General features: G+C 36.3%; 1 protein-coding gene across 1 annotated transcript in view; it reads left to right on the top strand.

The window, feature by feature from the left end:
- The window catches only part of PACS2 (phosphofurin acidic cluster sorting protein 2), a gene marked incomplete at its 5' end in the record, with an annotated part of 225,535 nt that extends 211,894 nt beyond the window's left edge, over positions 1–13,641 (top strand). The window contains 3 exons of the mRNA XM_027842835.1: positions 1,683–1,909; positions 11,403–11,516; positions 12,603–13,641. Of these exons, the coding sequence (XP_027698636.1) occupies positions 1,683–1,909; positions 11,403–11,516; positions 12,603–12,721 (460 nt within the window). The remainder of the gene's footprint in view (positions 1–1,682; positions 1,910–11,402; positions 11,517–12,602) is intronic.
- Between the last annotated feature and the right edge of the window lie 203 nt (positions 13,642–13,844).

Raw genomic sequence — 13,844 nt, 5'->3', positions numbered from 1 at the left:
GTCACTTAACCCCAATTGCCTAAAAAAACAAACAAACAAAAATCATATGCCACAATTTGTTCAGCCACTCCCCAGTTGATGAACATACCCTCAATTTCCAACTTTTTGCCACCACAAAAAGCTGCTATAAATATTTATGTACATATAAGTCCTTTTCCTTTTTTTTTTTTTTTTTTTCAACTTTCTTTGGGATACAGACCTAGTAGTTTCTGGGTCAGAGGATTTTATAACCCTTTGGGCATAATTGTAAATTACTCTCCAGAATGATTGGATCAGTTCACAATTCCACCAACAGTGCATTTGTGTCCTAGTTTTCCTATATCCCCTCCAACATTTGTCATTTTCTCTTTCTGTCATATTAGCCAATCCAGTAGGTGTGAGACGGTATGTCAGAGTTGTTTTAATTTGCATTTCTCTTATCAATAATGATTTAGAGCATTTTTTCCTATGACTATAGATAGCTTTGATTTCATATTTTGAAAGCAAATAGGCAGTTTTCTTAAAGAGAAACCCAAGCAATCAACAACCATATGAAAGAATTCTTGATACCGCCAATAATTAGAGAAATGCCAATTAAAGCAGCTCAGAGGCTTTAACCTCATGCCCATCAGATTGGCCAAGATGAAAAAAACAAAGGAAAATGACAGATGATGCAGGGACTATAGGAAAACAGGTACATTGATGGTAGTTTTATTAATTGGTGCAGCCATTCTGCAAAGTAATTTGGAGCTATGCATAAAAATGTGCTTACCTCTTGACCCAGCTATAATACTAGTACTACTAGACCAATATCCCAAAGAAATAAAAGGGTTCATATGTACAAATATATTTGTAATGACTTTTTTATGGTAGCCAAAATTTGAAGATTGAGGGGGTGTCCAATTAGGGAATGGCTAAATAAATTAGCCTATATTAATATATTGTGCCATGAGAAATAACAAAATGAACAATTTCAGAGGAAACTGGGAAGACTTCAGCTGATGCAGAGAGAGAAAAACTAAGAGAATAGTTTATACAAAAATTACATTATAAAAACAACTTCGAATAACTTTAGAATTTAAACAAATCCAAAAGATCAACGATAAAACATACCACCTGCTTCCTGACAAGGAACTTAAGAACTTAACTGAGGAACTTAACTGAACTTAAAATCCTGAAAGAGACATGCATTTTTGGACATGACCAGTGTGGAAATTTGTTTTGCCAGATTATTCAGCAAGGTATTGAGGACTTTGTTTTTCAGGGTTTTGATTTTAAGTTTACTCATTGGTGAGGGAGATGTGGATTAGGGGAGGGATAGATTAATAAAAAAAGAAAACCTATGAGGTCTAACTAAGGCTCAGCTTGGAAAAATGGAACTATTTATCAAAGGTATGCTTCATATCCCATGTGATAAATGTATAATTTTATGCTAAGGAATTAAAGAACATGTGTCCAAAAAAAAAGTGAAATGAGAGAAAAGAGCTAAGCTATACATTTATACATTATTCTTTTATAGGATTGTGTAATGAATAACTTATAGCGTACACATTTTCAAGGATTAAAATATCTTAAGATATTGCTCGAATATGCTATATTGATTATAAAACTTAAAATTATTAAAATTATTTTAAGTTTAGAAGATGGAAAGGAACATACAATATGGCAGAGTAACTAGCTTTTTTTCCCTTTCTCTTTTCTAGTCAGAGTGCTGGTGTTGAATTAATGGGACTACAAGTAGATTACTGGATTGCCGCTCAGCCCGTGGAAAAAAAGAAAGACACAGAAAAGAAAGATCCTTCCACTGCCAAAAATACACTGAAATGCACTTTCCGGTCTCTCCAAGTTAGCAGGCTTCCTAGCAGTGGTGAGACAATAGCCACTCCAACAATGTCAATGACTGTTGTAACAAAGGAGAAAAACAAAAAAGGTAAGAAGGGAAACATGAACTGGGTGCACCTTATACACCATTGTAGGACCTGGGTCTGCCCTAAGATATGGAACAGTGTTGGAGATCTCCGTCTAAACACCCATTCCATTCTATTCTAATTGACTCTATTTCTTATTCTCCATAGAGACATTCCCATCTCATCTTCCCATTATAGTGTAATCTCTCCTTATATACCCAACCATATTCCCCACTGATCATACTTATAGCAGATGACTTAACCACATACTTTGCTGAAATCGTTAGACTATCCAAAGGAATATCTCAACTCTCTTCTCAGAAATTCTCAGCATTATACACGTCTTCTCTGTCCCTACTATCTCAGACTTTCTTAGGTCATCACAATACTAAAACTGTCTTCCTTTGACCCTTCCACATGTCATCTTCTCCTCTATTACTGGTACTTCATATAAAAGGTGTCTAAACTCAGGTTTCTCCATGTTTTCACCTCTTGGTCTCTCCTTCCTTGTAATCTGACTTATGTTTCCACTGATGTATCACTTCTACTCATCTAAATCCTTTCTTAATCTTCATCCTCATCCTTTACAGCGTTTGACACTATTTATCACACCTCCTTCTGGATACTCTGTCTTGCCTTTTTCTCTTTCAGTCAACTCCTCTGTCTTTTTCATTGATTTCTTGTCCTCTTCATGATACGTTAACAGAGTTGATTCCCCAAAAGAGATCTCTTGGCCCCCTTCTTTCTCTCTCTCTTTCTGTCTCCTCTTTTCTTCTCTTAAAGTCAGTAAGCACTTAAATGCCTCTCAGTGCCAGGCACTGAGCTAAGTAGTGGTGATACCAAAAAAAAAAGGCAAAAAAGTCTCTGCTGTCAACATTGTTTCTCATTGTTTCAGCAACCATCTTTCTACAAAATCACTTCTCAATCCATATTCCCAGTCCCTACTTCTATTTTAAGTTCCAGACCCACATTTCTAACAAGTCTTTCTTTAGCTACTTCAAATTCAGTACTACCACTATACCATAATTTCCTTGAAGTCATGCTGGTGGCACAGTAGACAGAGCATTGGGTTTAGAATCAGTAACACCTTAATCTAAATCCCACCTCAGACACTTACTATCTGTGTGATCCTGGCAAGTAACTTAATGGCTCCCATCCTCAGTTTCCTCATTTGTAAAATAGGAATAATAATAATAGCACCTGCCTCACAGGGTTATTGTGAGGATCAAATGAGGTAATATTTGTAAAGCACCTAGCACTGTGCCTGACACATTGTAGGTATCATATACATACATACATACGAACATATATATATATAAATGCTAACTATTACTGTTATTATTAAATTGGGATTTGTTCTGGTTTTATCTTTGTATCCTCAGCACTAGCACAGTGCTAGCACATACTAGGTGCTAAATAAATACTAGTTTAATGAACAAATAAATGTACCAGACTGAGTTTATCATCTTTTCCCCTAATCCTTTGGCTCTTGACTTTATTTGTCTCTCATGTTAAAAACCAGTGTTCACTTTGGCTTTTTCCTTTCCTTCACCTCTTAATGTCCTCCTTACCTCACAGCTTTGCTGTGAGGAAAGCTTTTTGCAAACCTTGCAAGCTGTCTGTATTATTTGCTAAATCCTGTTGATCCTTGGCCTAAAATATCTTGTTCCTTTGTCATTTTAATACAGACCTTCTTTACTAACTACTTAGGATATTGCAATAGCTCTTAAACAGGTCCTTCTCCTTCCATTATCTGTACTCTGTAATCCATCCTTCATTCCACTACTAGACTTACATTATTTATGTAGATCTAGTCATTGCTCAGAAATCTTCATTGAGTCCCTGTTCTCTACAGTCCAAAGTCCTTTGTCTAAGATTCAAGCTTCACTGGGAATACAATTTAATGTAGGTCTTTCTCATACTTCTTTCTTCCACATATATTAAAATTCCACATATATATATAAAATGCACATGTAAATGTACTTTAGGCAAATTGAACTTCTTTACATTGCCCAAGTGTACCCTGTTCTTTCCTAGCCTTAAGACTTAGCGTACATTGTCCTCTAAGTTTTGAATGTCAGCTCCCTTCAATGTGTTGAATTTCTTGCTATTCTTTACATCTCATATTCCACTTCTAGGAAGCCTTCCCTAATTTCCCACAGTTGGTGTGATAACCTTTCTTCCTTCAAATCATATTTTGTACTAGGTGTTGCTTTGTATTACTATCATTATTATTATTAATTGTATGATTTTCCCACAAGCTAAGTTTAAGGACCATATTTGTTTATTTTTATTTGTTTGTTTTGTTTTTTTGTGAGGGCAATCAGGTTAAGTGACTTGTCCAGAGTCATACAACTAGTGAGTTGTATGTATCTGAGGCCAGATTTGAACTCAGGTCCTCCTGACTCCAGGGCCAGTGCTCTATCCACTGCACCGCCTAGCTGCCCCTATTTTTCTGATTTTTGTATCTAAGATTACACTTACACATTACTCTGAATGATGTAGCATTTGAGATTTTTTTAAAAATAAAATCAAGGAATCATTCTTTTTATTTTATTTTTTAGATATTTTATTGATGCTTTTTAAAAAAAAATTTAATAGTCATTTCCCAGAAAACAACACCCCATAGAGTCCTCTTAGAAAATTTCCTTGGAAAAACAGTTAAGCAAAACTAACATAGTCATGAGATTTAACATCCTACTTTCAACAAAATCATCCTTTAAATAATAAATATTGAATTGAGGAATTGCACACTAGAACTTTTAGCCCTCCAATATTGACGATAGTTCATCAGATGGATCTAAATAAAACGTTGGATTTAAATGGAATTTGCATCAAAACTTTATGAATTTTTATGCCTTTTTTGTTTTTGGATTACCTGTGAGGTGAAATAAAGACTGCTTTATTTCCAGTATTGTGAACTTTCCACCAGAGTGGAGAACGAGATCTGAGTTATGTTCTAAGACTCCCAGACGAAACCCTGGGTGATAGCAAAACAAGTCAAAAAAAATAATTTATTAAAAGCCCCCAAGATTGAATCCAGTCTTTGTAAACTCAGAGCTTGTAGTTTGGTGCCAGAGATTGTATCTAATATACAAATAATGGGAAACTTCAGTTACCCTTACTGAATTTCTGAATTTTTTCCTTTGCCAAAATCAGAGTAATTCATAATTTCCTGATTTTTAAGAAAGCAAATGTCAAAAAGTTCAGAAGAAGGCTAGGTAAGATCGCGTCAACTAAAGTTTTACAAGTATGTCAGCTTAGTAGTATTGATGAAGAGCACTTAAAAATAGAGTTGTAAAGACACGAAGAAACAATTCAGGAAAAAAAGAAAAGGAGGAGTTTTCTAAATAGACCAACATAGGTATATAAGGAATTAATCAACTTGGATTTTTAAAAATAGATAAGATGGAATCAAAGGCAAATAACAAAGGATAAATACCAAAATATGGCACTGTTTTGTAAAAAATAGTATTTAAAGAAAACTAATACTCAGGATGCACTGAGGCTGTTGAAGAAGAGTAAGAACAACAAAAAGGGGAAAGGGGACTTTTTAGCCATATTGAGAGAGAAAGACATGTCAAAGAAGGAAGGGAGTTGTTGCAGAGTGGATGGAACAACAGAAAAAGCAGAGCTGTCCTACATCTTGTTCTGCTTGGTTTTGGGTATTTTGTTTGTTTGTTTTTTTGGCCACACAAAGTTATCTTTGTACTGAAAAGAAATGACTGATGGGTAGCTGGCATCATCAAAAACAAATTATGTCAGAATAACTCTTTTCCTTTGTCAAGTATACTAGCCTGGTAAACCAGGAGGATACCATAATTAGGTTTTAGCAAAGAATTTAACAAAGTCCATCCTGCTACACTTGTGGGAAAGTTGGAACATTGTGGGTTAGACCTTAGAACATTTAGGGGTATTTGGAACTGGTTGAATAGTCAGCCCCAAAGAACAGCCATGAATGGTTCGATATTAGAGATCCCTAGTGGACTTCTCAAAGGAATCTGTGCTTTAGATGTTTGCCAATGAGTTATATGAAAGCATGTTTATAAAATGTACTTATTGCAAAATTATAAAGGATAGCCAATACATTAAATGAGAAAGTTATTATCTAAAAGCATTTTAAAAGGCTAGTTCTTAGTGTTATATCCAATAAAATGAAATTTAATAGTAACAAATGTATCATGTTCAGATCTGGGTAACACATTTTTTAGGAAGGACTTTCAAAAATTTGAGCATACCTACAGGGGGACAGCCAGAATGATGAAATTCCTTGAGTTCACACTATGAGAATGGATTCTAGGATTACAGCTATTTAGCCTAGAAAAGAAGAGACATAGAACATGAGAGCAGTTTTCAAGTATTTGAAGTGCTGTCTTACTAAAAAAGGATTTGACTTGTTCTTAGCCCCAATGAGCAGAACAAAGAGCAATGAATCAAAGTTATAAGAAGCATAGTTAGGCTTGATGTAAAAAAAAAAAAAAAAAAGTCCAAACATCTAGAGTTATCCAAAAATGGAATAGCCTACCTCAGAAGATAGTGGGTTCGCTTTCTAGGTCTTCTAGCAAAGCCTATATGATAGTTTGTTAGGACTATTATAGGAGGACTTTCTGTATAAGTATATATTGTGTGGCTTTCCAAAATCCTTTTCAATTCAGAGATTCTTAGGCTCTGTTATTTTGGTATGGGCATTATGAGGGTTACTAGGTAAGTAGCTCTCTAATAGACTTGCATAGTAGTCTTCTTATGACCAGAAATGTTTAGGTTAATAATCTTTAAAAAAATGTAATGGGAGGCAGATACAGAGATAAATCCAATATGACAGAGTGACAGAAAACAGTACTGCAAGTTCCCCTCCAAAACTCCTCCAGTAAGATCTAGAAAATGCACCAGACTGAATCTTGATTGGGAAATCCAAGACAAAGTTACAATGAGTCATTTTTTCAGCCAGGTCAGCGTAGAGACAGAGAAGTCTTCAGACAGTAGAGACAGAGTATAGCCAGGAGTATGCTGCATGCCAAGACAGGAAGAAGCTATGCACCAGGGAAAAAAGAGATCTCAGACTCAAACCAGGGCACTCTGATACTTATACTGGGGCACTACATTGGGAGCAGGGGCCAGTTGGCATCTGTCACCTACTACCTAGTTCCAGGTCACAGATCCAGGGTGGACTAAGGAGGAACTTGCCAGTACAAGGGTGGCATTTGAGAGTGAGGAGCAGTTGTGTGCCCTAGGCTGTGTACCAGAGAGCAGCAAGTTCAGAAGCAAACAGCAACAATATGGCTTATGTCCCAAAAGCAGATCAGGGTGTCAGTTCCAGCTTCTAGCCCAGTCTGAAGCCTGCAGAGAAATAACCAGGGCATTTAATACCAGACCAAAAGGAAACACCAAAGAGAATACCAAAGGAAAACCTGAAGTTCTATTATTCCTAACTAGCAGAGCTTCCAAACTGACTGATAGTGGCTGAGACAAGAAACAGTGTGCTGTTGCACAGACCCAGACCTGGGTCAGACACTTACAGTGCTCAAACCAGAGGGGCTAGCTATCAGATTTTGCCCTGGACTTTACACAGGTACCTTGCAGCTGCATTATCTTAGCTGCTTCTAGAACTCAACACTCAATACCCTCATAAAAATAGCAGCAAGCCAACCCAGATCTTCCCTTCAGAACCACGCAGATCCATGCCTTAATATGAAATCCAGAGTCAAGAAGTAGATCAGAAGAATGATGAAACAAAAAAAGAATCCTACCATAAAAAGTTATTATGGCAACAGGGAGACTTAAGACACAAACCCAGAAGAAAAGAACAACTCCCAATAGTCTACAAGCAAAGCTTTAAAGAAAAACATGGCATGGATACAAATTCACCTAGAATCCTAGAACAGATGAAGCAATTTTTAAAAAAATTTTTAAGTTTAAAAAGGTTTTGTCAATGAAATAAGGGTGCTAGAAGGAAAAATGGAAAAAGAAAAAAGCTGTGGAAAAAAAGAATTGGAAAGGTAATTAACAGCATGGCTTAAGGGATCTAAAACTTTACTCAAGAGGCAGCTAGATGGTGCAGTGGATAAAACTCTGGCCATGGAGTCAGGAGGACCTGAGTTCAAATTTGACCTCAGACACTTGATACTTACTAGCTTTGTGACCCTGGGCAAGTCACTTAACCCTGATTGCGTCACCAAAAAGTGGGGGAGAAATAAAAACCTTACCCAAGCAGCAAAACTCCATGAAAATTAGAATGGAGCAAAAAGAAGCCAAAGATTCCACATATGACAAAAAGAAATAAAAAAAAACAAAGTCAAAAGATGAAAAAATTGAAGAAAATGTAAGGTATTTCATAGCAAAAATAACTGAGCTAGTAAATAGGAGAAAAAAATTAAGAATCTTTGGACTACCTAAAATCCATGACTAAAAGAAAGAGTCTAGATGTCATATTTCAAGAAATCATTAAAAAAAACTGTCAAGATGTCTTAGAACTAGAAGGCAAAGTGGAAAGAGAAGGAATCTACCAGTCACCTACTAAAAGAAACCTCCAAAACTTCCAGGAACATGCTAGCCAAAATCCATTGAAGAAAAAATATTGCAAGCAGCCAGAAATAAAATTCAAGTATCAAGGAACCACAGTCAGGATCATACACAATTTAGCAACCTCTACCTTAAAGCAGCAGAGATCTTGGAATGTAATATTTCAGAAGGCAAGGGATATAGGCTAATAGCCAAAAATAACTAACAAAACATAACATAAAACTAACAAAACATAACATAAAAAAAATAACCAACAAAACATAACAAAAATAACAGCAAAATTGAGTATAATTACACAAGGGAAAAAAATAGATCTTTAATGAAATAGAGTACTTCTAAGCATTCCTGAGGAAAAGACCAGAATTGTGTAGACTTTAAGATTCAAACACAGGAGTTAAAAGTAAAAAGGTAAACATGAGTGAGCAATGACAAGGTTAAATGAATTCTAATATGGGGATATGATGCATATATCCCCTCTGAACCCTAATTAGGGGTCAAAACAGAGTCTAATAAGACAAGGTCTGGGAGTGATTCTGTCATATAGAGAGGAGACTAGGTGGTATAGTGGATAGAAAGCTGGACATGGAATCAGGAAGACCTGAGTTCAAACCTGGCCTCAGATACTTACTACTTGTGTGATCCTGGGCAAATCCTCTCTTTGCCTCAGTTCCCTCAAATGTAAAATGAGAATAACAATAGCATCTACCTCACAAAGTTGTTGTGAAGATCAAATGAGATATTGTGAAGTGCTTAGCACAATGCCTGGTACATAGTAGAAGCCATATAAATTCTTATTTCCTCCTCCCTTATGTCTTGGGAAAAAATGGAAAGGGAGGGGAAGAGGTTATAAATAGGGGATGCTCTACGAAGTGATGAAGGGGATGGTTTCAAAGAAACCTGGAAAGACATATGAACTGATGCAAAAACAATTTATACAATGACAATAACATGGTAAAGATCAACAACTTTGAAAGAATTAGGAACTGTGATCAGTGTACTAGCCAACCAGTTTTCCAGAGGACTGATGATAGAATATGCTATCTACCAACAGAGAAGTGAAGGGCTCAGTGCAGAATGATGAGAGATACATTAGATATACATTTATGTATGTGTGTGTGTGTGTGTGTGTGTGTGTGTGTGTGTGTGTAAATTTGTTTTGCTTGACTATTTATGTTTGTTACACTAGTTTTGTTTTTCTTTTGTTCTCAGTTTGGGGTTGGGGGATGTTAGGGTAGGAGAGAGAGTAGGTGGATTTTGATTGATGAAAAAATAAAACATAAGTTTTGAAAAATAGTGGAAGTTATAAGAATTCAATTCAAAAGACATTTATTAATTGTCTACTACAAGCAAAGTACTGTGCTAGGCAGTGGGCACTACCCTCAAGGATCTTACTTTCTACTGGAATATAATGTTTTTCAGGTAATACTGCTATCCGTACTGTTTTGTACAATAAAATGCAAAGTTAAAAGAAACAAAAATAACCATTTATCCAAACACAAAGGAAGTGGCAGGTTTATAAAAGACGGAGTCAGAACTCATTTCATCTCCATAAAGAAATACATGAGTACGGCTGAATTGTCCATATGTACTGTCAAGTAGCCATGGTTTTGTCCATTAGTCTGGTCTTTACCTCTCTAGCACAGAGCTCCAAGGACCTCTGAGGGTTGCATGGATAAATTTCAAAGAGCCTATGAATTTACATCTTCATTTTCACTAATCTCTAACTGAAATTTAGTATTTTCCTTTAACTATGATTTTTTAAAAAAAAAAAAAAAAGAAAGAAAGAAAAGGAAAGGAAACATTCTGAGATGGGATCCATAGACTTCACCTGACTGCCAAAGGGGTCTATGATGCAAAAAAAGTTGATAACCCATGCTGTAGAAGCTTATATTCTATAATATGCTCAACTTTTTAAGACAAAGATGATGCTGTGGATGGAACATGAACTAGTGTAGTATTCTAGTAGTAGGGATGGGCTCTGTTAAATCATCTATACTTTTTTACCCAATCTCCCTAAAGTAGCTAAATTGTGTAAGATTAGGCATATGGTCTCACTGATTGTGCAAACTCACTGACCTATTTGAGGTCCTTGGAGACCATTGCTAAGACTAGAGGGTCTTCAAAGAATTAGATGAGCCATTCATCGTTAAAAGTAATAGATCTTCTTGTTTGAGTGGAGGCCACATGACTTAATTGGATATACATAAGCGAGAATTAAAGGGTAGGCAGGGGTAACAAGAGAAGGGTACTGGGACAATATGCTGTCCTAATACAGGATCCACACACCTCTTCCATCCCCCAAACTAGGGCAGCAACTGATACCTTAAAACTAGGTCTGCCCACTGACCTTTTACACTGGTAATTGGACTATGAAAGCAAGACAGAGAATAGAAGAGAATGAATGCAAGTAAGGGTATTGCCAGGTAGTCTCAGGCTTTGTGAACTTTAGGGTATGGCAAGAAGAGGTAATTCACTGTGCTCCCTGGCACTTCTAGGTCTAACATTGGGCCAGTTGAGGTGTTTTATAGGTGAGTCTGATTTACTTTCCACCTTTGAGGTCATAGGCAAGGAGCTGTAAATCATCTAGTAAACTCAGGTTTTTAGCTTGGAGACTTCTAAACATAGTAGATCAAGATACAGAGAGTTCCAAAGAAGGCATAGGGCAGGAAGGAGAAGGCACCAGGTAAAAGAAGGATATGTCCGGAACATAGACAACTTTTCGAACAGAAAGACTAGGCCATCCAAAACAGCTTTTTTCCAGACCGTAACAAGGATGACGTACATAATATAAATTCCTATTATAAATTGGCACCATTTCATTTTCTACTGCAAATTAAATAATTTTGAGTATTGCTATGATTTTGTTTTTTAGTAATGAAAAGGAATGTACCATCTCCCTTTTCAACACCTACCCACAGTTTCTCATCTACAGATTTGAGCATCAGAATTTAAATATTAAATCGATGCACAAGATAAAATTTGCTTTGTTTTTCCTAGTGATGTTTTTGCCTAAGAAAACAAAAGACAAGGAAATTGAGTCTAAGAGTCAATGTATTGAAGGAATTAGTAGGTTGATTTGCACTGCAAAGCATCAGCAGAACATGCTACGGGGTAAGTGCTGAATTATTTCCTAATAAAAACTTGCACAAACTTCCAGAAAGATCTGTGTTTCCAGAAGAGTCATAAGTTCCTAACACACTTTGCAATTGTAAGCATTCTTACTATCCTTGTATCTTCCTCAGTACTTCAGTATTTTGAAAGAACCACTATTTCGTTGGAATTGGTATTTGAAGATTCTTCCAGCTTAGATCACAACCCTTCCCTCTGATTTATTTTAGATGATCATCATAAAAAAATCCTTACGGAGTAGCCAGCCTACAGATGGTGAACTTCTCTGAATTTGAATTGGTCCTTGAATGGCAGACAAAAAAATATTTCACTACATCTTAATTCAAAACCTTTCCAACTTGGTAGGACCTGCCAAACCTTACATTTCTCTGGCATGGTCTCTAAGAGCACAGGGTGCCCTCCATGCCATAAAAAGTCATTGAAGGAAGTCAGTGGAGCCAGTAGTTAAAATAAGACTAAGGTGATCTTTTAATCATATTCCAGGTGATAATACTTCTTTTATGGCTGTACATAGTATATTCTCTATCTTTTCTCTTGACACATCACCTAAGAGATAAAAATCAAATCTACCATTATATATTCTCTGTTTTCTTGATACATCACCTAATAGAAAAAAATCAAACCTACCATTATATTACATTTTCATCCCCAATGGGAAAAAAATGTGATGATAATTTAAAAAAAAAACTGTTAGACATAAAAAGAAGAACATTCTGAAAATCCCTAGCAAATCAGTTAACTTGGGATTGTTTTAAATGCTACGTAATTACATGATCCCCAGAAAAATAAAAGTACTTGATATAATCCTGGGTAAACAGTTGAGCTGGAAAACTAACAAAATCTTAATTTTTTATCTTGTATTATGCCCCTCAAAGTCTCTCTTCATTCATGTCTAACCTGGAGTAGCAGATTATGAAAGTGAAGTGGAATACTAAAAAAGCCAATCTTATTATTTTACAGTTAGAATGGTATGGGCTAGGGATGTTATATCCAAAGTTTACCAGAGCAGGGAATTTGGTTTGGCTTATGCTTTTGAAAACCTGAGCTCTTGTTTCCCTCTCTGTCTAGTTCTCATTGATGGAGTGGAATGGAATGACGTCAAGTTCTTTCAGTTGGCGGCACAGTGGTCTTCCCATGTCAAGCATTTCCCTATCTGCATCTTTGGACACTCCAAATTCAATTTCTAGATTCGTGAAAGAAGGTGAACAAGCCAGGAAAAAGTGAGGGATGATCATTCTCACTGGAACTGTCAAGTGCTGCCTGTTTGCTGACTGAAAATCCCTCTGCTTTCTAACCTGCAGATGATTGACTGCTTTGCTGGAATGTTTTATGAATTACTTTTCTATTAATATTTCAGTTTACTACAAGGGACATACCCTTAAAAACACAAAGAAAAAAAACAGTCTTAAGTATGAATGTACTTGTAACCTAAAAATTAATTGGAACAATTCCCAAGCTGGAGAGCAGAGTAACTGCACTGCTTATTAACATTAAACATGTTTGAGGGAAGATTTGGGGGGAGAGAGTAAGGACAAGATTAAGATTTGAGGATCTCATTTAGGATTTTTTTTGTTTTGTGGGAAAGGGAAAACACTGAAGAAAAAAAAAAAGATATGCAACTTGAGGTTTCCAGATGGTTCCTTTCTACCCAGAACTTCAGAAACAGGAAATATTTTCTTGCTCTCCACCATCCTATCCATAGGGAAAACAAGATCTGAAGATTTCTCAAGTAGCAGTAGTATAAAGAGTAAGTCACTTGCATCAAGTTATAGATTACATCTGGCCTGCACAAACTGGGAACCACTCAGCTCACTACATCTCAAAGGGGGTAGAAGGTAGAAGAAAAAGAGGCTCCCAGATAAAAAATTGAGTGAGAATTGCCTAGGGTGACTCACAGTCAAGATGGAACCTGACTTAGTGCTCCTACCTGGAAAAAATCCCAAGGGCAAGAGACTCAAGAACAATACCACTCCAGATTCAAACCACCCATGTTCCTTCTGCTGCCAGGAAGCTGCTGCCAGTGCTTGGTGGTCAACAGGCCTGCTGCTATCCTTTAGAGTTTCCACCAACTCATTCTTTTCAATAAACCTCCAGCCTCATAAAGAAACTTATATTTTTAGTAGCAGATTTTTTAAAAATGCTTTTAAATATGTATATTATGATTTTCGTTACCAAAAAAAAAGGGATGTTTCTGTTTTTAAGTCTCAGCATTACTTTGGTGACCAGTAACTGAGCCAGCTATGATCTTTAGGTCATACTTCTGCATCCCCGTTGTTGGAGTATTAACATCCAAACCTTGCAAGCAGCCTT

This window comes from Vombatus ursinus, unplaced genomic scaffold (assembly GCF_900497805.2).
Source record: "Vombatus ursinus unplaced genomic scaffold, bare-nosed wombat genome assembly UNPS02014890.1, whole genome shotgun sequence".
NCBI lineage: Eukaryota > Metazoa > Chordata > Mammalia > Diprotodontia > Vombatidae > Vombatus > Vombatus ursinus.
The sequence above is the reverse complement of the archived record's forward strand: the minus strand, read 5'-3'. Positions and strand labels throughout refer to the sequence as shown.